At 37.1% G+C, this 25,647-nt stretch overlaps 1 protein-coding gene across 1 annotated transcript in view; it reads right to left on the bottom strand.

Annotated features, from left to right (window-relative positions):
* The window catches only part of ADCY2 (adenylate cyclase 2), a 205,370-nt gene that overhangs the window by 101,908 nt on the left and 77,815 nt on the right, over positions 1-25,647 (bottom strand). The window contains exon 4 of the mRNA XM_041475879.1: positions 3,075-3,224. Coding sequence (XP_041331813.1) covers positions 3,075-3,224 — 150 coding nt within the window. The remainder of the gene's footprint in view (positions 1-3,074; positions 3,225-25,647) is intronic.

Below are 25,647 nucleotides of genomic sequence, written 5' to 3'. Positions count from 1 at the left end.
CACCTTATGAACTCCTCCCTGCAATGTTGTAAGAACCTCTCAGTGTATATTCCTGTGTCTCACGATGCAAAGCCCCAGAAGAGAGAGAAAAGAGCAATTATACCGTTGTCATGTTAAGATCTTGCACTCAGCACTAGTGAGTCATTACCCCTACAAACTGTCAGCCAGACTTTTATCAGGGATACAAATAACATTATGAGAGGCTATTTTAAATACATATCTTGGAATAAGGCTGCATATTAAAAAGAGGTCAGAATAGTTCCACATTTCTCTTTTATAAACTCTGAAAAGACATAAAAGGTGTGTGAGAAACACCAAAGTGGGCTTTGAAAATACTGCTTTTTACCACAGGAGTTCAAATGTGGCCCCTGCCCTGCTGGGAGGTGTCACCACCCGCAGCTTCCCATCCCTTTGTGGGCAGCCAGCCTTTGCTGTGCCCCAACAGCAGAAATTCACAGTGGTGTGGGTACCTATGTCCAACTTGTACCTCAGTACACACACCCCCTGTCCATTTCACCTTTTTCTAATGTATATTGATCTCACTTGATAACAATGAATCTGGGGTTTCTCATGAGTTCTTTGGCATAATTGTTGAGTGGCATTTTAATATACTTATCTACTGATCTATCAAAATGGTATTCTCAAAAAGGCTATTCAAAGACACACAAAAGAAACCCCAATAACTGAAAAACAACAGTAGTCTACATTTGTATGAGCCTACTCTCAATTATCATAAAAGAAAATTCACAGAATAATTTGAAACATAAATTGTACATCTTTCAAAAACAATTATAAAACACATTACATCCATGATCTGGAAGAATGTGCAAATTTGACCTGGAGCCCTAATAATTTAGAAGCACATCCTACACTCTGCACTTGTACAAAAGTAGCTTATATAAAGTAAATTACACTAAATTAATTTTTTTTCCTGTTACAGAGATGTAGAATCAAGGGTCATGCTACAACCTTTTACAGGCTAATAAAGGCTTTGATCAAAACCGATGCTTTTTAAAATGCACCATGCTCTTACTCTTTCATTGTACCCCACTTCTCTAAAAACAGACACCAATATGATTGGCTTGCTTCCTGAGTACTAACAAGGTGGATGATCCTTTGTATCTTCTTGGCAAAACAAGCAGTGTTAGAAGCAGACTAAAGTACATCCACTTCTGAATTAATGTCTGCAAACAAAGACGTGCGTTAATCCTGAGGGGGAAAAAAAAAACCAACCACCTTATAAAATGAATCCTCATTTTACCTTTTCACATTTAAGTATCTAATGTTCCTAAGTGTGATAATATGGAGGTACACATCTTCGTTTTTTGGTTGGAAAAACCTTGAGAAGAGATAAGGGACCTATATTAAGGGGTTGAGGGGATAAAGGCCAAAGAAATCTATAGAAGAAGATCTGAAGATCTAATGGCCTCTTTGTGAGCTCACTGGCAGTTGAAAAGATCACTGACTTCCACAGAATACTTGACTTTTTCAATAAGACATTGACCCATCTGTTACTAATCCAGCCCTACAATACACTACTTAGGGCTGTGTAGATGTCTTAACTAATTAGATAGATTTATTCCTATCAAAACACAAACATGACAATAGGCACTTAAATATATATATATAATATATATATATATATATATATATATATGTACAGGTATCTTTATTACTCTATTAGAACAATAACATTTATTAGTGAAAGATGGTTTTTGCTTCTTTACATCTTGCTTGGCTACAGCATTTTTAAAACACAAGTACTACAAACCCAAAAGAGAAAGTATCTGTCACAGAATCCCTGGTAGTTTTGCTTCTCTTCACTCTCAGGTTCTCAATCATTTCTGCAAGATAAACCAATGTGTTTCCTATTCTTGGAGGGAAAAGCTACCTGGGAAAACCCAGGCCCTTACAACTGTGTTCAAAGTCCACCCATTCCCTGCAGACATCTTTGGAGGCAGAGGTGCAAACATAAATGACTGCTATTACAAACCTCTCCTGCAACAGCACCTTATGCAAATTTTGTATCTAATCATCAAAACTTGCTTTTACTGTAAACTGTTCTCCTTAAGATTACTTAAAATGTTTTGCAGCAACTTCAGCCAGTATGCAAGCCAAGTGCCCAGCAGAATAAGGACAGCCCTCTGAACACACGACCTGGTGAAGTCCTGGTGTGGAATTTCCATTTGCTTATTTTAAGAAAAAAGTGTTGGTGATGGATCTTGAAAAGCTTAATTTAAAGCAGACACAGACATTTGTGAGATAGACATGACAATTAAGGTCAGCTGGGACACACGAGTTGCACGCAAGCATTTTTGTGACCACAGACATCTGTCAGTGTCTCTGTTCTCTGATTCTTAACAGTTCATGGAAGTTTGAGTCTTGGTGACCTTCAAAGCAAAATGCACCTATCTTCTTTACTATTTGATGAACTGATTTGTGTTTCAAATTCTCTTAAATGAGGCACCTATCTGTCAGGATGATAGGCACTGTACAGAACTTGCAAAGAGAAAAAGAACTATATAAAGCAATCAGAGAATTCTTTTATTCAACTGCTGCAATAAATGACAGTATCATTATACAATTTCTCCAGCTCCTCCTAACAAACCTGACCTCTAGAACTATATCACATGATTCATCAATATTGTGGATTCAAATATTTTTCAAAAACAGTTCAGTAATATCTTCCTGCAGTGATTTGCAGCTCTGGTCTTGGGCATGAAGAACTGAAGATTCTCAAAAGCACACACGCACATCTCACAGCTCATTCCATGAGGACAACAAAAGAGATGGTGTGCACACAGGATCTATACAGTGTTTTTAACTCTCTTTATTGTAAAATATTTTTGTAGAACAAGTAAGAAAAAAACATATTTAGGCAACAGAAATAACTGTAACACTTTCTTACAGTCAGATGGAAATTGTGCACAACCATGTTCAAAAGACTTGGCATATTTAATGAAATTTAAGTAATTCAGTAAGCGTTTTCCCATTAACAAGCTGGATTACACAGAGACAAATAGGGGGACAGTGTGCAAACAGAAAAGCAGACCCAGACAGGGGTGTTCCTTTACCTGTTGCCTCTTCTCAAACTCCAGCTTGATACGGGATTTGATGCAGTTGCACGTGTCCTGATACGTCTGCTGCAGCGCCAGCTCCATGAGGTGTTTGTGGTAAGCTCCGGCCAAGTTCCCGCAGATAAAAATTATTACATTTGCCAATATCTAGGGGGATTCAAAAAAAAAGTGTGTCAGAGAATTTACATAAATATATTAACAGAAATTAATCCTAGCTTGCAATGAAAGATTGCTGCAGTTATGCATTTTGGTTTTGTTTGTTTCTAGCCAAGGTTAACCTTTCAAAAAGCCTTTAATATTTGTGGCAGCATCCCAAGCAATAATAGAATGACAGAATGAGTTAGGCTGGATACTGTTTTAATTTAGGATTAAACAGGAATGAAAATTAACAACATGTTTGCCTACTCAATGAGGTACACGTTTTCTGAAAAAAGAATTTCAGCTCATGTTAGAGCTCACTGCTGAGTATTAATTAGGTGGGATCATCACCTACTCATGTAAAACAATAGCTATGGCTCCAAATAGCAATATTGGAAGCCGTGTTATTGCTATGCTCTTTTAGCAACGTTTTCTTTTGCAGTGCCATATGATTAAAGGGTGAAAAGTTTCACCCACACACATGAAAAGCCTGACCTACATTTTACCTCAGCCTGATCCACTGCTATCCGTCAGTCTGCTATAAATAGTAACCTTGGTGACGATAAGCAGTGTTTAAGGAGCAAGATCTGACAGCTGCCTACTAGAATATACTTTTCCTTACTACCAAAAAATTACATTTGCCTAAAACACAGAACTTAAAGATTTAAGATTCAGGTGGTCACACTTGCAGCATCAGATGCCCTCTGCAAGCAACAACCCACAAAAACGAGAAATAAACTTGCTCAAAAAAATCCAAGCCTTTTTTGCACTTGACCTTTGAAAAGGACATAATATGGTGTGATGATGCTAATAATTTTAACTGTACCCAGCTTATTGCTGCAAATAAACACATTTATCCATTCAAGCTCACTCAGAGCAAAAGAAACACAGTAATGAAGGCAATTCCTAATTCAATCATAAAAGTAATAATCAAGATAATATTAAATTGAAGTTGAGATACAGCTGCAGTCTGCTCAGAGGTCTCTCCTTGTAAGGCCCTAGTGTACCATATACCCTGGATTACAAGCACTACACGATGTCGTACTACTCATAGTCTGTAAGAAAAGGAGGAAGAAAGGGGGCAAAAATTTTGTTAACTCTACACAGCTAATCAAATAATGAAGTTTATGATAGATTTTCCTGGTGATCATTCATGGGTTGGTTCTGGTGTACCTAGGTACCAGGCAATCTTTTGGGAATTGCTAGTGGTGAAAGAGACAGATCAGAAAAAATGTCCAACAGTGTGCTATGGTGGTTCAGAGGAAAAAGACATATTGTCCGATTACAGAAATCCATCTCCTTGTGGAATACATTTTATTCCTAAAAAACCTCCCATGGAGTTTTACAGTTTCTTTAATAAATAATAACTTTAAAATGCAAGATTTAAATATATGCTTTATTTTCCATACAGATTTTAACATCATTAAACTTGTTCCTCCACCTGTGACATTTCTGACATCTCACCTTTCACAGCTCCACAAAGCTAAAAGCAGGAGCTATTCACCTTTAGTGCAAAAATGATCGATGTTTTCAATTTGGTAGAACATTTTTCCTTCCCTAAAACTTTAAGCTCATGGCATTATAATGTTTCTAAAAGTAATATATGAGTTCTTAATTTTTTCTAAAATAGATAAATCTAAAACAAGGGGGAAAATCTACATATTTCACTTTCTCTGAAAAGCGTTTCTGTTATGAAGTAGAGAAATAAGAAATAGTTTAAATTAAACATTTCACAACAGCTAATAATCTAAAAAAACCCCACTAACATATAAGATCATGGTGTACAGCAAAACATTTGACCTTAAAATATTTTATATTTCTTTGTAAATCACAATTGCTTGATTCTGCTTTGATGTCAATGGACATGGATTAGTGAACAAAGGTTTTGTGTGACAGATCACAGTACAGGGGTAAGGGTCTTCCAACTGGCAATGGTTGCTGGGGTTTAAAATGAAAATATAAATTAGGAAATGCTTAAAAACAAAGACTGCAGGGCATAGAAAATGCTGATATACGTAGCAGGAAGGTTTAGTAATAAATGATCACTGAATTGAACTGAGATCAACAGTGTGCTGTCATAATCTCTAGGTAGATGTCACTGTTGAAAGTCTGCACATACACTTACTTAATTAACTGTCCAGCTTCATAAAGTTATAGACCATTTAAAGCAAGACTTCAGGAATATAATCAATCAAAATTTTTAAAAAATATACTGTAATGGGTTGATGGAGGAGTAAATTATAACTATCATCTTCACAGTCATAGAAAAACAAATTACAGTTTTATGACTGAAGTAGCTGAAGTGAGAAAATAGATGGAAACAGTGAGTGACAGGCAAGGAAGCTAATTAACCAGGCTTTTCAGATACTCAGTGGGGTAATTCAGCCCACATGAAGCTCTGCAATGGCTTCCAGTACCTGAATTAAGCAGTTGGAAGACAGTGCAAGGTATCTCAGCCACTGCCATACTTAGTGTAGATGTAACAAGTAAAAGCGTAAGTGAATATGCAGGTAGAAACTCTGTTTAAAACACCCTGATTCTTTAGGCTAGCATGGAGTTCATTTGCAAATGTGTCACTAAGGGATAAAATTAAAAACAAAAATCAACAAATTAATGAACTGCTTTCTAAACAGATTTTTTTTTTTTTTTGCCTGTATTTATTCTGGCTTGAGTGAATATTTCTGCTATTGAGCGAAATGCATCCTTTCAATAGCAAGTGCAATTAACATTACTGAACAAAATAAGCAACATTATATACTTCTTCCTTAGTATCTGTCCCTTCCCAAGTCTGCATTTTCCTTTTAATAGCAGCCCAGTTTCAACATGAGCTGGACATGAGCTCCATCCCAGACTTCTAAAGTCTCATAGGCATTCTCCCAGAAGAGACAGGTCCAAAGTTTTGCTCAGTCCAAAAAAATTAACTGAGCTTCCCACTTCTTAAGCAATCTAATCAATATGCAATCATACAAAAGGTTTCTTCTCTTCAGGCACCTGCTCTGAGAAGATGCCATGCTGTGAATTCTACCAGTACCAAAGCACTTGGAATGAAATCCTGAGTCAGACCAATCTTCTACCTTGTCATTTCTCTAGGGTAGAACTCTGCACTGTCTTTTCCCCCATTATTTTTTCCCCACCTCATCCCTTCCTCCCCCCAACCCTAGATGTGTATTAGGTAATAAGAAAAGCTGTGGTAGATATTCTGGTAACAAATTCTCCATTTTTCTGTGATAGCTGTAATAACTGTGCAGATAAAACTGCAGCAAAGAACCTCTGTAGAGAATTCAGGAATCAACGACACAACATGGTTAGGGATTTCTCCCAGGAGGATAAGCCTGAGCTGTGGAAAAGAGTGTAACTAATGATGGTAACTCAATAGCAGAAAAAGACCAGGGTGACCTCAAAGACAGCATTGCATGAACCTGGTTCACACCCTTTACAAACAGGCACTGTATGACCAAAACCCAAAAATCCCACAATATACATAAGTTCTACTAAGCTCCCACTCAATTCACCATATGGAAACACTGAGCAACACAGCAGAAGTTCCCATCTCTCTGTACCGTCAGAGTGGAGAGAGAGGCAAATCTATCTCGTGGGCCATCTGCATCCCTTCAGATATATCCATTAACTGTACACTGTGCTGAAATTTCTGTTTTATCAATGAATGAATTCCACGTCTACAGAAAGTGATCTAAAAATGAGTCAAAAATTAACACAAGGAACACCAAGATACCATGAAGAAGTATCTCTAATCACTTAAGGAACACAATCATGGCTGACGTCTCCTCAGTCTGTTCTGACCTACAGAAAACTCTGTGTGCTTCCCGGCAACGGGGAAATTTTACATTCAAGCACAGGTATTTTTTTTCAGTATCAGTGAATATCAAGTAATCAGATGTCTAGTGCTTCACTATCAAAATAGACTGTATTTAAAAGCAAATGAAGACAAAGTTAAGTAGCTATGACTAATTTCTCAAGAGAGTACTACAGTTCACTGAGTTGCTCAGAAAAATGTAGTACCTCATATATAAGCTCAACTGATGAAAACTACCCACAAAGGTATATGCCTACGAAGAAGTACTATGCTATATAAAAATAGAAGAATTACAATAAAGACTGCTGATTCTGATTGAAGCATAAATAATTTGTTAAATATCTTAGAAACTGCTGTTCAAATACTGAATATGAAAATTAGAATCCTCCATAGATTTTCCCTGCATTGAAAGCTTCCAGTTTGAGTTGTATTGCCGCATTTCTTTCCTCTTGGATATTTTACATATCCTTCCCAAATACTGCATGAACAGAATTTTTAACTACAACAACAACAAAATCAACACAAACTATAAACAATTTTTTCAATAGTTAAATTTCACTTTTCTTCTGGATAAGAAAACTGAGGACATGAAAGCTGAGGGAAGGGCAAAATTGGCTATTATTTATGATGTCTGCATGGAGATTAACGTGAGAAAAAAGAATTCTTATGTCTTTGCCTAAGTTCAAATTCTTTAGCTCTTGCAAAGATGAATCATCTCTCCCTTCATTTGATCTTTCATGTGATGATGTGATGGATCTTTCATGTGGTGTGGCCAGCCAAGTTGTGGAACAAGTCTGTACTGCTTTGGAACCTGTAGAGCTTTAGACTCAGACATAATTCAGCTAAAAACAATGGGATAAATACTGGGTAGAATTGAAAAGCAGCATTTTAGAAGGAAATGTTTAGCCACTACGTAAATTAGTTATTCACTTGGTCACCATGAACTATACCCAATACCATTATTTTAAGTAGATGTATTCAGAAGTTTCTATTCCATGAAAATCTCTTCCACATGGAGCTCTGGCCAGTTATACAATGTTGCCTTTTTTCAGATTTCCAGACCTATAGAAGTCCAACATTTGAATACATTTCAGTGCCAACAACATTTATAGCTATGTCACAGCTCACAAACAGGACAGCAAATTTGAAAATGGGAGAACTTTTGTCATACAGCAACCTCTCTTTCAAAAACAAGGAGCTTTGAGAAGGAGCAATATTACAGGGCAAAAATTTTTGTAGCTGGCCTCAAACTAGTGATCATGTGGTGCCTGGCCTACCAGCTGCTGTTACAGAAAGTAACACCTGGCCTTTTCCTGTACTTTGTGGGACCACTAAGTTGAGGTCTTTATTATGAAAGCTCCTGTGTTTCATGAAGAAATGTAGCAACCTCTTAGATTTCTGTTTCTGTTTTAGAGATGATGGTAAAAGTTTATGAATTCAAGTAATTCAGGTACAGAACATGACTGGCTGAAGGACAGAGAAATTATGGGCAATTGCATACTTACTTCCTCATGAATCCAAAGTAAAAAATCAATTTCTTTAATCACTGCAAAATTATTTTAATGGTCTGAAAGGTCAAAGATATTTACACCCTTAAATACTTATGAAGGCCACAACAAGAACACACTACATATGTAGAGAAGAAACAGGAAGACCCAATATCCTCAGACATTTTGTCTATATCAAGGAGAATGTCAAATGTCTTACAGCAAAGTAAGTAGAAAAAAAAGCTGCAATTTTGCAAGAAACATCTCATTTAAAAAAGAAAAACCACAAATCAATCAAAAAAATCCTCTTCAACTTAAGGCTTCTTAAAATAACTGAGAAGCAACAAGAAAATAAAGATTTGAATTACTCAGCATCCCAGACAGTTCCATATTTTCAGTGCTAAAATAAATTTGGTAAAAAGTCCCTTTGTGGAAGGGGAATTGATGCCATTTTACAAGCCAGGAAGTTGTGATGTTGTCTTCTAATTGGTACGTGTAATTCTCTTCGTAGCTTCTGCAATCAGAGCATTGAGGACAACAGCAGGATATTCCTTTTTTGTAATATCTATGCTATTTCATATGATTTTCTTTTTATCATTATTACAGATTGAACTTTCTCATAGCTCTAAGCTGTTCTGTGGAATGACTGGATTTATTTCCTTCTGCTCTGGGCATACACAGACCCTATCTATATGCCAGTGTAGATAAAAACAGATCATAAACTCTAAGCTCTTTAATCAAACCCAGGAAAAATAAACTAGAAACAAGAATCAGAGTTACAGTCCCGTTAGATCACTCCTGTGTAATACATATAATCAATATCATTGCCTGTAATTAATGACTCTTAATATTTTGAATCTAAAAAAAAAAAAAAAAAGCCAGAGGGGAACTCGTGCTCTCCTCAGTGAGAAGGAAACAGGCAGCCACTGCATCCTCCTGCCTGCCTGCCGAGAGGTCTTTTGTGTTTACATGTACCTCTGGGATCATTTCATTTCTTTACTACTAAAACTGGTCTTCAATGTTCTCTCAAAAAGACTGAGATTAATTTTTAGGTTCTGGATCTCATGTAGGGGTGAGTATTAGTGTGCTATAAGGAAAAAAAAAGACCGTAAAATTAAAATAATTTTTAAAAACCCAAAAATAATATCTATGGAGTAATACATCAGTCTTTGGCCTGTTACAGAAATAATCCTATGTCTGATCTTAAAATACCTTCAGTATTTTTTTCCAATAAATCTAGTTTACTCTTAAAAAAGTACCCCAAAACTAAAATCTTTAATATAAGCACATTTACAGGACCAGCAATATGCTGCCAAGTCTAATGTGTACCACTAGATAACTCCCTACTTGCCCTGACCAGAAGTACTACTAGCAGTCTTCATAAATGTCTAAACATCTCCCCTTCTGGCAAGTTTTACAGAAATTAATCAACAGGTTCAAAAGCTACCAGGAGAAGGAAAGACAAACAGATAAATGAACTGATAATCACATATATGCTCATTATTCATGTAGTGATATGCCTAAACCTCAATAACTTACTGTTGATTTCAGATTTCTCCCCTAATTTCTATAGTTTATACTATATGTAACTGCACTGCATATTAATATGCTACAGACTCTCAGTTATCAATACATATGGAAATTAAAATCAATGGACAGTTTGGAATTACAGGGATAAATTACACTAGAACATATACTCAGTGTAATTTTACTAATGCATTTCAAACAGTTAGCAATAAATATGTACTTTGATCTATTTGATAAACATTCTTAAATTGCATTTTTAATGACATCTATATGAAATTCTGATTTATTTTAGCATGTTTTTCACCGGTAATATTTTTGTCTATCAGTGTTCACCTGATCACCTGATAAGCTTTTTAACTGGATATACTTAAGAATTTTTTCTGCTTGTCTAATGACTATGACAAACTTGAGTCAAGCTCATTTTCATAATTTGGCAGTCTGAGCTAGGAATCAGCAGTCTTTGGCTATATAGTTCATGGAGAATGGTGTGAAGCAGAAGGGAGGATAATGATAGTGGTGTATAAGTGAGGAAAGTGATGACCTACAGAGTTGGATTAAATTGATTCCAGAAAGTCCTCAGAGTTTGAGTTAATAATTATAACAATCTTACAAGTGTTTTCAATGTTTTTTAAAGAACCTGCTTACCATTTTGAAATACTATAAGATCTCTAATCAGTATTTGGGTTAATTTTTAATTGGAAGCCATCTAACAGGAAAATTTGCTTTCAGGAAACCTGAAAGTTTTATTTTTGGGTGTCAGGCAAAAGCTGTCAAGAGTAAGCAAGGTGAGACAAAGAAAGTGCTAAATTTGGGTTACATTCAGGAAGGAATGAAGAAATTATTAAAATCTCTTAATGTTGTTGGTGTCAATTCATTCCATCTGTACATAAAACACATCATTTTTCTCATGCCTCAAAACTGTCAAGATGTCATTTGTCAGGTCTGGCTTTCTGCTCCAAAGCCCTAGTGTGAAGAATCTTGGACACCCTGAAACATTTTTTTTCTAAATCACGTGGTTTGTGGGAATATATTCTGAGTAACACCTTAAAAGTTAGCACAGTACCTCCAATTCATAGAACAGAATCAGTCATAGAATCTTTATGGTTGGGAAAGACCTCTAAGATCATCAAGTCCAAACATTCACCTAGCACCACCATGTTCACCACTAAACTCTGTCCCTAAGTGCCACACATTTTTTGAACACTTCCATGGATCATGATTCCACCAGTTCCCTGGCAGCCTGTTCCAGTGCCTGAACACCCTTACAGCAAAGCTGTTTTTCCTAATATCCAGTTTAAATCACCCCCTGGCACAACTTGGTGCCATTCCCTCTTGTCCTCCTGTTTGTTACTTGGGAGAAGAGACCCACACCCATCTGTTTAAAACCTTCTTTCAGGTAATTGTATAAAGTGAGGAGATCTCCCCTGAGCCTCCTTTTCTCCATCATTTTCTGTTTATACCAGCATTAGTGACAACCCCTACAGAGCAGCATATTCACTGCAAGTACCTAAAATACTACACAGCATTGTTAGGAATAGGCTATTACTCTCAAACTAGCTGAGAGCAATGATTAAACAAATGGAGGTACTCATCCAGCGAAGAGAAATTTTCCATCTCTCCAGACTTGTTCTTTTCCTCCTACCTTCCGTTCCTTGTCTTTTAAAGAACTACTTATCCCTCTCAGTTCACTGGAAAGGTTTGGACAAAGGACTCCTTCCAAGGCATACAGTTATGAATGAAATCAGCTTCATCTACTTGTTTGTTGATGCCTTCAGTCACATTCAAGGTACTTTTAAGGAAAGACTACCTTTTGCTCCTTTCAAAATAGAATGTGTTTATCTCATTCTCTATTCTTACAGCTGCATTTCTTGCCTCATGAAGACACTGAGTTTACAGACCTAAAGTCTCCCTGAATCTTTCTAGAACCTTTTTTAAGTTTATTTTCACATTTTCTAGCTTAGGGTCGACGGGAACCAGGGCCTATTTTAGACCAGCCTATACATGCTCTCCTTCACCCATCCCTCTGAGAGGATTTCAATATGAGATTTTCTTCCGTTTCTTCTTCACTGAACAGGAATACAGAAATTGTTTCTCTGTGATAGCCTTGTACTCCCTGAGTATTTTTGTAACCTGGATGTCAAATGTCCTTACAGACTCTCTGAAAATCCTTTTGTTACTCAAGTGCTGAAGCAAGAACCCAGCATGCAGGGCAGGGAATTGTTTTAGTTAGCTGCCATAGCTCTAGTTGGTATCTAAGACAAATTACACACTTTTAGGTGTATATTCTTCAAACTCTTATCTGACCAATGTAGCTGCATACAAAGGCATTTTGCAGCACTTTAAAAAACACTTGCACAGATTAAATGTTTTCACTTTGGCTAATTAACTCTAGTGGTGCAAATAGATTCCAAAATTGCTGATAAAGCATGCTAATTAGCAGAATGAATAGCAGGAAAAAATTGCAGGCACAATCACAAGGTGGACTGAGATAGCTCCATAAGGTATTTTATAGCTCAACTACTGTGCATCAAAGACAAATGTTATTTTAACTGAATTACAATTTAAAACTGCTTATGATTATGTAACATTCAATGTAAAAAATTTTATTTCCTTACTGTCATTTTCTTATTCATATTTTAATTTACTATTTCCTGTGTTCAAAATATTCTCTGGAGGTTTTTGCTTGGTAAACGAGCCTACAAATTTTGTGCACCATACAAGAAGCGGCTTTTAGGCTATGATGGCTGGGGGGAAGATTAAATGCTAAACGATAAAGTTTTCCTTTCCAAAGACTGTATTTCAAAAATCAAATAGGTTTAATACTGTGAACATGAAGACAAATAGAAGCCACTAAAGTGGCAATAATGCCATTTACGTTATAACCTTCCATAATACCTACACCTCTGCCTTACTACCAGATTTTGCATTTAACAGACTTCTTACAAATTCCTTTAAAGTTTGTATACTACATTTCTACATACTTTAGAAACAAAAAGCTGTGAAACTATTATTGAAATATATCATAATGCTTTGCAAAAATGGAAAGGCCTTCCTATGTACAAAGAGAAGTTACTAATAATATGAAGAAAATAATACAATTTCCAGATGATTGCAGTTATATTGCATTTATTAATTTCTGGTTTCATTCCCAAATGTGACTGGAATATTATTGGAACACTATGGATAAATTAGAAATAGTCACATGAAAATACAGTCTCTTTTTGCAAATTCTGATGCACACGTAGCAACAAAAATTAAAAAAAAAATTTCCCTTCTCTAATGTTTTTAGTCTCCTGCCTGTCTTTATAAAAGATGCCTGTTTTGAACCTGGTATGTTGTGAGATAATAGAAAAATTACGTCCTGAATGCTCCTAAGCAGCAATATGAACAATACAGAAAGCGCATATGACTTGCAGGATTTTTTCCTGCATGGAATGACTATTTTTTTATTCTCCACAAGAAAAATTATCCTGTACAAACAGAAAGTTCCTATTTAAACCCCATCAGTTTTTGTTGCTAACACATGTTATCTTTTATAGCAAAGTAAGCTTCACCCTGCAACCAACCTACCTTTTAATAGTACAGCCTGCCACCTGAAAGATTTGACAACACATCATGAAGATATGAAGTAATGCAACAGGAAAGAAGACCTGGGAGCAGTCTTCTCCCATTTCTCACATACCAACCCTTCTTAATCAGAGAAGGCTGCTGGAGCATCAACGTATTGCAAAGTAAAGTGCTATCTAAGGGAAACAGGTCTCAGCACCACATAGAATAGCAGATTTGATTTGCTTTTCAGTTATGTTATGTTTAAAACACAATTTCCCAAATCTGTAAATACACACACATACAAAGTTAATTTTTCTTCACCTAACATCTCAAATTCAAGTTAGTGAATTTGAGTGTATGGACATTACACATGCTCACCTCTGGGACTGTATAACACCCCTTGCTCTGTTTTACTAACCACTCAAACACATCCATGGAAGTGTTTCTCAGTTCTCTCCAACAGCATCCTTTATATCTGCTTTGAATATCCCAATCCAATCAATGAATGCTGCTACCTTGTTATTCACCACCTTCTGCAGAGAAAGGCTTTCCATATACTTTTCTCTTTGAGGAAAAGACAAAATCACAGCTAGGAACCCACAGTTATCCAGTGGCTCTAAGCCTACAAATTGACTCCTTTCCTTCCCCACTCCCACTGCTCATAAGATATTTCTATGAGCCGTGGGATGCTGAAGAACAACGCTGGCAAACCTAAGCTGTTCCAACTCTCTCAATTCATTTCAGCACAAGTTTATCACTCTGCACAGAACTCCTCTCCAAGCAGTTTCTGAGACAGCCTGCAAACAAGACACTTCACGGAAAATAGCTGACTATTTTAAGAAGACTTCAAAAATTGACAGGCAGGTCAGTTGCTGAACAGCAAGTTAGATGGGCAACACCAGTAGGTCTGGCTTTTGCAAGAGCACAAAGATGGGTTTGGCCCCTGCCACCAGGGCTCCTTGAAGCAGAAGCAGGAGAAAGAATATGATCATCAGCTCACAGGAGAACTTTTAAATGCTAGCCTCAAACCAACATGATGGTAGATGCATGCAATAGTCACAGGACAGGTAAAAAACATCCCAACACTTCATTGCTTAAAATGGCAAATAAGGGACAATATGAGAAATCACTTAAAGAACAGGGTTGCAATGAGTAAGAAACTTTGCTTCCTCTAGGCAAGGCTTAAAACTTCCTGTGTTGTATTAGTGCTCCTTTATTCAGTTACTTTGCTTATATTTTAAGTTGCTTGCTCTGAAGGTTCTTCGATTTGCTGTCGCATGTATGTTCAAAATTGTGACTTTCTTTAGTCTTCCTACAGATTTCTTCATCTTCCTCCACCTTCACTTCTTTGCACTGAATAGGTGGTGTAGATAGTGTCCATGGAGGTAACACAGAAATGGACAGTGAATTGCTTCAAAGTGGTCCTTTGCAAGGCACTTTTCAGGAGAAGAAATGAGCAGCAATATTATGGCTGTTAGAGACAGCTAGCTGGGCAGCACTGCAAGGACAGTAGAGAGGTATGAGCTGTGCATGAGGCCACCATTCTATGAAGGCAAATGCAGACCCAGTTGCAGAATAAACCAGCAATGAACAGAAAAGAAATCCATGCTTTTCAGAAATAAGTATTTTATACTCTTGATCTGTTCCTACTCTGAAACAATGTTTCATCAAAAGTACTTCATAGGCTAATAAAGAAAATAGTTGTATGACTTTTTATTGGTTTTTTTTGTGGAGCTGCCAACATTTGCCAGTATTGCTGAGGGCAGGTGTATCCCCACTCCAGATACCAGCATGTACAGGCCTTTCTTAATTAGCACTGTGATGAACATGCTTATTGCCTGCCAAGTGACAAAAAAAAAAAAAGGTTTGTAGACAACACACAAAGAGAGTGCACTGCTACAGAGCCCCAGAGATTATTTGCTGGAAATTTATTTTTTCCCTCTAGCACAATCTTAACACTCCTCCTTTCACCCCATCCTGCATTGGGAAGTTTCAGATTCCCAGAAAATAGGAAACTGTCATTTAGTGTCTGAATTCATCCTAAAGAGAGAAGGTTATTTAAAAAAATGAAGTGCACTCTATGTTAGCAAGAGTTTATCACAGAAAGGGAGTTTCATTAGCTCTGAAACCAGAGAAGCCTTCTGGGTCACTGTCTTAACTACAACAACAACAACACCAAAATCAGATATTATCTATAAGGATAATTGTCCTCTCTCGTTAAGAAAAGCTGGTCAGGTTTTTTCCAAAAGCTATCTGCCATTTCTACATCAAAAACTCTCTTTTGATTTGTATTCTCTCTCTATTTGCATATCACAGAATCCAGATCATGTTTTCTAAATCAGTATGCCTGGAGATGGCCTCAGATGCAAAAGATTCAGCACAGTATTTTTCTCATCAGTTTGTTAAGAGACCTCAGCAGAGATCCAGTTGACAGTCCAGTTCAAGGACACGATGGGATACAACCACAAGAGCTCAGAGAGCCTGCTGATATCATTACAAGGCCACTCTTGAATTCCTTTAAAAGCTCATGGGGACCAGGGTAGGGTCTTGACTTCTGGAAGAAAGCAAATATCACTTCTGTCGTCAAGGAAGGTTATATCACCTTGATCCCTGGGAAGGTGATAGTGCAAACCCTCCTAGAAACCATTTCCAACCCTATGAAGGACAAGAAGGTGACTGAGATTAGCCAGCATAGAATTATGAAGGTGAAATCACACATGAACAACCTTTCTGTGATGAAATGACTGGCTATGTGGCTGAGGAGGGAGTAGTCAATATGACAGGACTTTGAGCACACTCATAAACCCTAGCAGCCCTCCCCAGCCTCACCTGGGGCTTCTAGTGACATCCCCAGGCCCAGGAGTTCTACACAAGCACAGCCTGGGGCCTTTAGCTCCTGCCTGTGCTGTGCTGGAGTAATTCTAGTCTCCATCTGAGCTGTGCCTGACTTGGCCTCAGCCCTGCCTTGTCACTGGGAATGTGCCCATAAACTACTGGATATGATCCTGACCTATGCATGGGCTTTTCGGCTTGACTTTGCATCTGTCTCCTTGCCGTGATTTTGCCTGTTATAGATCTTTGTCTCTTGGCTGAACCTGGTTACAGTCTCTGGGCTTGCCTTGCTCAAGTGATGTGGGGCCAAGACCACAGCAGTCACCCTGGCCCTATTGCTCTGTCCCTTATTTGCTTCCTTGCAAAGAGTTCTGAAAAGAAATGCCATTCAATTCAGTCAGTTTTCACTAAAATAATATGATTCACCCATGAACTTCAATTCACTGCCTTCAATATTTTCAAGCAATTTCCCTGGATTCAGGTATTGAAAACATAATAACAGCTTTATAAACAAGCAATGACAGGGAAGATTGAATTCATGAGATATATTTCTATTTGCTACACATTAAAATAGCACACTAAGGCAGGAAGAGGACATAATGTCAATGCTATCTAGCCTCTTTCCATAGTGGAGACCCACCAATAGGAACATTCTGGTCAATTAACACATCAAGTTTCATCCATGTTTCATCAAAGTATCTTTTATTTACAGGATAAATGTGCATTGAAGCATTTATAGTTTCTAAAAACATAATTTCCAGGTACTGTAATTACACACCAGGAATGTTTCACATGGATTAATGCTGAACAGTTGCATCTATAATATAATTTCTAGAACTCACCAATGTCTCCAAACTTGGGCTTCAATCATTGCTTTTATATATGCTTTCATGAATAACAAGTTACATCTGTGCATCATCTTGCAGAATAAATTATTTGACTATACTAAAACATAACTGTAATTATCAGCTTTAGCTTATATGTGCAAAGCAGTTTTCATTGTATACCCATATACTGCTGAAAATCCGAAAGTTCATGAACTGTCACGTGAAGTACTAATAAGTTCTTCTTTTAAACTGTACAGATGATACTGGGAACTTAAGCAAAGTGCAGTTTTGACTAATATCAGTGCTAATTCCTAGGAAAATTGATTTTCTTTTTTTTACTTTCAGACTTATTTCCCTAAGAAAGCAAAATTACAAAATATGTTGAAATTTTTTTAAGTGACATAAAATGACTGATACAATCATCAAATCTTTCACTAATTTTCATATAACTTAGGGTATGTTTGCAAACAATGGAGACAATTTGTATATATAAAATATGTTTCCACTTTAAAATGTTACATTTAGTTTGGGAAAACAAATGACTCATTTAATACCAGAAAAGATAAAACTCCAAAACTACCAAAAATACCTATCTAATATATCTATACCTATCTAATCCTAAATATTTTTTAATGATCAAACAGTTAACACTGCTGTCAAAAAAAACCCACAATACTAATAAGCAACTCACATATAAATTGGTAATTGATGAATAATGGTTGCTTCATCTTAATCAAAACATATCCTGCTTAAAAAGCATTGTTTTATTAGTTTGGAAAAAGCTTAAACAAAACATCATTTTAGAAAATAACGAGCTGCACTGCCATACACTGAAAGGCGAACGCTACAAATCAGTTACACAGCCTGCAATTAATGAGCATGACTGAGAGACTGGTGTATTACAAATTGTACTACACATCCTTTCAAGGTGGATCTGTGTGGCAGACACCTAACCACAAAACTGCAAGACCAAAACCCAAAGCCCCAAAGTTGAAAGCCTCAGGGCATAAACTTCTTTGACCAAGGACACCAAACTCAACAGTAAAGCAGTGGTCGTTTATCACTGCCAGCACACTACAGCATTAGGTGTCCCAGCAGCCCTTCCCAAATTAAATCACATGCTCCAGTACAGATAACTCTCAATCCCATTACCATTTGCCTACCCTTAATTCTGCCAGATGTTCTTTGTGATGTCACAAAAAACACGCTGTGATGCTGTTACCCTCTCTGGGACAGAGCTGCAGCTGCACACCACAGTCATACAATTCTGTTTTGAGATAAACTACTGAGGTGTATAAAACACTCTTAGAGAAGAATTACTTCAGGATCATGAGTGTAGTTTACCCTGAATCCCGCTTCTGCCATGTAGCAGGCCCAGGGCCTGCAAGGCCTCCTTGGCGGTCAGCAGCCTGAGCTAGGAAATGCCAAGTCACGATGCCTCGGGCCTCAGAAGCCCCTCTCTGCCGCCTTTCGGACCCTGCTTATCTCTCTGTAAGCCTATAGGTCTCTTTTCCCTGACCCTTTCTATTGGACAGTTTCCAAAACCCCTGTAGGGTATAAAAACCCCTAATTCTGCCTGGTTCGGCAGAATTGCTGTCACTGAGAACCTTCGTGGGGGACACCAATAAAGAATTCCTGCGGAAGCTTATACAGCTTTTCTCCTCTCTCTCCCTGCGTTGCTGTGGCACCTAGCAAGCTACAGAGCTGAAATCACAAAGAGCTGATAATCACCAAAAGCTGAAATCACTTAAGCTTGCTTAGGTTGCCTGCAGCTGGGAACCGCTTGGGAGTTCGGACGCTGTGCTGAGCCTACCTGAGCTGTCCTGGCCACGGCAGCCCACCGGGCACAGCCTGGCTGGGAACTACCACGATACTGCCATACTGAAAACTATCCGGGCTTGGAACTGCTTGATGTAGCTCATAGCAGTGAACAAAAAACATTGCTTTTACAAAGAGCAACGTGACCATACCTGAAGTATTACACACAGCATCGTCTACTCCTTTCAAAAGCGGTGGAACAAGATAAAAAATGTGTGGAGAGAAAAGCTTGGAAAAAGGATAGTATTGTCCTTGGCATTCTTCCAGCCAGTGTGGTTGGTGACCAGGCAGCCCTTCAGCTGGAGCAAGCTGTCCCAGCAGTGAGCAGGGAGGGTGTCTCACCCAGATGCCTCCAGGTGCTGGATACCTGCAGTAACTTCAACCAAAGAACTACAGGTGCAACCTCAGACACACAGGTAGGCGCAGCAGCAGCCAGGATATAACAATGTACCACGCCAGTCCATGAAAATGTACACACAATGGATCAACCAATTTCCACTGAAGTGCAGCTGCTGCACGTTTGGCATTCTATCAGATTTGTGCCACGTGCTGCCAAAACTGCCAAGCAGTGAGAGAAATTCAACCAGAATCTATATTTTTATTCCTCTAACCCACCAGAAGTAGCAGTCTGATGCAGTGGTTCTGCATCATGTATGCTAGGAATGTAAATAACTCAAATGCTACAAAGGAAAATGCTTTTCCTCTGGGATTTCCTGTATTTAAAGCTCTAAATCATCTTTTACAGAGTAATGGAAAGTGCTAAAAAATACTACAAAGTTACTTTTGCCTTGTTTTTTAATACTTGAAAGCTCATAACCTTTTAAGTGTTTATACACAGAACTTTTTGTTTTCAGGCAAAAAGAGTAATTTTTTAATGGATGCAGAACTGTGGCAGAAAACCACACGTGAAGTACACATAGACAACATCCAGTCACTTCTCCCAAGCAGATCGCTTCAACTTTGTGTCACCTTCCCACCCCCACAAAAAAATTACTAGACTTTGGAAACTAAATCTGGAGTAAAATTCTGTTTGTTTACAAACAGTATCAAAGTTGTACTGCTACTAAATGAAATATCTTTTTGTTTTGCTTTCTTCACAGATAATCCAGGCAACCAATAGGTAAAAATAAGAAACGTTAAGCAGGTTTTACAGGGAGCTATTAGACTAGCTGGGTTCCAAGAGCAGTTTTAGGAGATTATAGGCAAATAATCTCCTAAAATTACACTGGAAAATTACACTGTCTGGTTTTTGTGACTGGCTCACACCTACTAAATATCAGATGAAAGGGGGCCAAAATCTATCCAGATTTTAAAAATCAATACTCAGACTTCACTGAAAGGACAGTAAATGCTTCCATGCTTTTAAATACTGCAGGTTTTACTAGATCTTTTGACATTTCTTGCTTGTTGAACAATAGATGAGTTCAATAAATTATTAAATGAATGGCACTTAAAATAAGATTTTTTTAAAACAATTACCACAATGGTCAAAGAATATTCAAAGAGTTAGCAGGAATTAAACTAATAAGACACAGAAACAGAATTAGAACAGTTCATTAATATATTTAATGACTATGCACTAAAAGCAAATTAAAATTTACTCTAAAAGCATCTCAAGAAAAATCTAGCTGGATTTAACAAACATTTATTCAGCAGTCTATTCTTTCATAAATTCTTTAGAGGCTTGCTTGCTATTATATATTGTAGGCAATATTAATCTGATATTTAAATGATTCTCTACCAGTCTTTCAATGCTAATATAGTATTTAATACAGAACCCATCACAAGCAACATGCTTGGAGTCAGTTTGAAAATGCTCAAGGGATAAATCTAAACAATCATCAGTAGTCAATTCTAACAAAATTAATAATAATAAACCACCTCACAACCCAAAAGATTATAATTTCATGTGCTAAAAAAACCCATATAAAAATAAACAAACTATAGAACAATAGTTGGAAATACACTGAAAATTTCTATTATGGATGAAGGACAAAATTAATCTCCTACCACAACTAGAGACTAGTGTCAGATGGATAATTAAGGACTGAGTAAGTTACTGCCAAGTAACAGAAGATAACAAAACAAAAAAATTGTTAGAATTATTGATAAATTATTGTGCAGTAGAAGAAAATGTATAAAATTTTAAAATACAGAAATTGTTATATTCAGTCTATTAACTTCTTTATTACTCATACTTGGAGAAATATTCAAATCAAATCAACTGCCTTAAAGATTAACTCAGATTAATACATGGTGCTGACCAAGGTGGTTATAAAAACACCAAGATTGTCATGGACATGTCTGAGAAAATCCCTCACAGTTACAGACCAGGCTGGAAGATGAATCCTGGATGCTAAACATTTCCCAAAATTAATACTCTGTGGCACATAAATAATTTTTATGCTCCCCACATTTGGCATTTTCTGCTTGTTTTAATAGCTTGATATTTGAAATATGAAAAATATTATATCCCACCCTCCATTAAACAACCTCTCTTCTTCACAATACTTGTTTTTCAAAGAAAATTGATGATACATCCACAAGAGGAAAAGTAGAACAAATTTAGCAGATTAGAGCTGCCAACCATCTTGCTCTGAAGCAGGTGATGGGATGCAGTGCTGCCTGCTGGCTGCACTGCCTTCCCTGGGGAAGGGAGTAGGAGAAGGTGGTGCCCCACAAGGACACTGTCCTTGCCTCTGCTGCATTCCCCTCTCTTCTGTGAGCCCAGGCAGCCTGGAATGATCCATTCCAGAGTGGGTCCCCAGGCAAGAAAGAAATTTACAGCCTGCACAAAAGAGCCTGTAATACAGGAGCTGCAGGGGAAAAAAAAAAAACAAAACAAAAAAAACACCAACAACACAAAAGACATAGTAGGTGGAAAATGACTAAGTTTAATGTGCTGCATTCTGGATGAGACATGCATGTTACTGCTGTTAAAAATAAATAAACAAATTAAATACTCCAGATTTGCCTCCCATCCTGCATGTTTATGGTAGTTACAGGAACTTCTATCATATCATGGGAAATGTTTCCATAACTGAGGAAATTTAAATCACATTTGAATAAAGATGTTTTGGAAACAAGTTAACTGCATGTCTTTTCCTTGCCTGTGCTGTGCTTAGTTGCTAGCTTTCTGAGGAACCACTGCAGCAAGGGACTATGAAAATAGAGTGTGACGTTAGCTGAGACATGGGGACTTGGTCTTTAATTAAGGTCAGCATGACCTAGGTCATGGCAAACATCTCTGAGCCTTAATGGTGACGGGAAAGTCCATTCACAAGTTGGAATCGAATTTCCTCCAAGTTAAGACCCAGATCAATCTGGATTTTAAAGAGCAGGTATAGCAGTGTCAGAGTGGATACAGAAAAGCTCTTTAGAAGCTCTGTGATAGACGAGCAGAAACAGATTTTGCTTTTCTTCTTTCTGTGCTGCTTTCAAAGGTTGTCAAAGGCAATCATCATCAACATTAACTGCATGGGGAAGGAGCCAAAAGCCTTGATGAGAATTGTCAGGTGAAGAACACAATATTGATCTCACTGTGGCACCAAATGATCCTTGCAGCTCCTTCTGGCTCTGTAATCTACACATTAGTCTTTACTTCTACTTGAACAGCACACTTTAGACCCTAAGGTACTTTCTGGCCCTGGACGAGTAAAGGTTATAATGATTTCCAGGCTCATGCTGAAGATACAACACACTTCATGTTTCAGGTGCAAAGTAATTAAATTGCCCACAGTGCAGGTGGAGACAGGAAACGGAGTTACAATAAGGAAACCCATTAAGTTATATTGAATTTTTTAAAACTTTAAGAAAGCAAGATGATCTTTTATGTACCATATGAAAGATCCTAAAATACATAATGATATTCATCAGATCTGTTCAGAAGAGACAAGAATATGGCCAAATACAAGATGATATTTTCTACCCCAGATCTGAGTTTTTCCACTGCTTTAATTGTCCTCATGCTACAAATGTAACATAGGATGTTTGAGGTCAAACTGTATGACCCCACATATTAAAATCAGCATTTAACCAATAAAGAAATAGAATTAATGGAGCCATCAAGCATAAAGATGACACTTCAAAGGACTTCAAATAAATCAAGAGGACTTCAAGAGACGAAGCCAGAGAGACACAGGTCAGCTCTTCTGAATCCCAAAGCAATGTAACATGGCACTTTGGCACAGATGAAATGTTATTACTGCTCTACCGTTGGAAAATGTAGAATTTTAAAGTAGTTATGTAACTGAATATAGCTTAGGATTTATTTTCTTTTTTCATCCAGTTCAACAAACTTCATAGAAGTAGAGGAGAATTAACTTTCTGTTAAATGTCTTTGAATTTCTCTATACCACTATAGGGAAAGGGGAAAACAAAACCACCAAAACAGCATTAATCATATTTGCTGTTCTATTTCCAAGAGCTTGCTTATATAAGTGTAATAATGTAGGAGACTTAACAACTTTTAAAAATAAATTATTAGTTTTCCATGTACACTGTGGTTTAGCACTGTCCCTTACCACAGCTTTCTCCACCTCCCTTAAACACTGGAAATGGCAGCAAAAGAAAACTGAACCTGGACAGTCTCAATCTATCTAGGAGGTATAGACACAACTTTCTTGTCCAAGCCTGTTCTGCCCCTCTCAGAGGCAGCACTGTGCTCACATGGTCTGTGACTTGAGCTAAGAGCAGTCCAACTTGATGGCCCATTGCTGACGTCATGGCAAAGTACAAGAAGTTGATGAAGAAACTGAATTTGTGGAAAGAAGGCTTCTATACTTGGATTCAGACTTATAAAAATGTCCTGTGATATTGAGATGTGTTTAATTCCAGCTGGACTCACTGAAATAAAATGGAAGGTACTTGGATACAAATGTAATCAAAGAACCTCACTAATCACAGCTGAAACACAACAGTATAGTCCAGAGACTTTGATTTGCTATTAAGAAAACGTGTAGAAGAGGAGAAAAATTATATATTTATCTATATTATGTACATTATATATATATATATAATTTTGCATATTATATATACACACATACAGGCACTAATATTGTCAAGACATCATATAATGCAATGCATTTTATCACTGCTAAAATGCTGAATACCACAGAACATACTGTGAACTTTCCCTGAAAAATACTGGAATTAGCTCATTACCAAATTAGGAACAGATCTGCAATTCTGAGTTCAAGAAAATATGTATGAGTTTCAAGCCCATACCCACTGTAGTTCTACTTTGATCTATCTCTTGGACGCTTGTTAAGGGAAGATTTTAATATCTGAAACATAACACTCCTTTGAGACAGTGCTTATTGCTCTTTTGTGAACTGACGATGTCAGGATGAGGCACAACATCCATAATGCATTCTGAAAATTTTCTTAGCAGCAGCTACACAATTATCACTGCCGTGTTTTGGCATCCAGTTAATGAGACAATAACTGCATTATCATTCACATACACTGCAATTTTATTTTTTTTTTAAATTTGTTTCTATTTTTATGTCCATTTGGTAAATACATGTTTTTTAAAGAGGAATAGAGTTACTTAGAAAAAAAAAAGAAATATCAATTTTTTTCCTCCTAGTCTAGGAAGGATTCTTTGATTCTAAGTACAGATTTTCATTTCCCACATCCCTAGTAATATGGGTATAGAAGTATAATTTTGTTTCTCAGATTCAGCTTCACAACTCTTAAATTAGAATTGTTAAAAAAAATAATGATAGTAATCCAATAAGCAACAGCACTGCAGAAACAAACCTAGCTGCATAGGTCTTAGCATAATACAGTATTATCAGAACCACTATTTTCTCCTTTAGAATTATTTTTAGTACAAGCAGACCTCAACATTTTAGCCTCTGACATGAAAAGCGAACATATTTATTTCTCTTACTTCACCCTAATTAATGCATAACAGTTCTTCTGAACCTCCTTCACAAGCTACAGAATCATATGCATTTTGTTAAGAAAAATATTCCAAGTCTTCCCCTCAAGAGTGCATGGGTCAGGTCACAGATTTTTCATTTCCTTCACCAGTAACATTTCAGCTAATTTGTGCTTGCCTTGAGCATCAAGCTAGTCATTTTTTTCCTCTTTATTCAGGGTCATCAGAATTTACAATGACCTACTTCCTTACTAAACAAGCATGTTATGAAGTATTAATGGATTTTCTGTCTTAGAGAATGTGCTTTCATACTGTGCAAGAGAAAACTTTCAGATCAGAGAAAAGCAATAAGGAAGATCAAAGGTATGGAATGGCTTCTAAACAAGGAAAGATAAACAATTTTCAATTCTGCAGTCTGGGAAAGAAATTATAGAGGAGGTGTGACAGGGGTTTATAAGATCATAAATTATCTGGAAAGGGTGAACTGAGCTCTTCAACTGTTTAGTCTTTTCCAGTGTAAGAGTTTGGGGGATGCAAACAGATTACAGGTTTGAAACAAGCAAAAGATGGTTCTTTTTACAACACAGGTGAGCTGAAGAACTCTCTGTCACAGGAAGCTGATAAGCAGGATGGACCATACTGAAGGATTAAAAAAAACCCCACATAAATTAAAATTTTTAAAGGCCCAGCT

Source organism: Pyrgilauda ruficollis, unplaced genomic scaffold, assembly GCF_017590135.1.
Source record: "Pyrgilauda ruficollis isolate IOZ18807 unplaced genomic scaffold, ASM1759013v1 scaffold37, whole genome shotgun sequence".
Lineage (NCBI taxonomy): Eukaryota > Metazoa > Chordata > Aves > Passeriformes > Passeridae > Pyrgilauda > Pyrgilauda ruficollis.
This window is presented reverse-complemented; position numbering and strand designations above follow the sequence as displayed.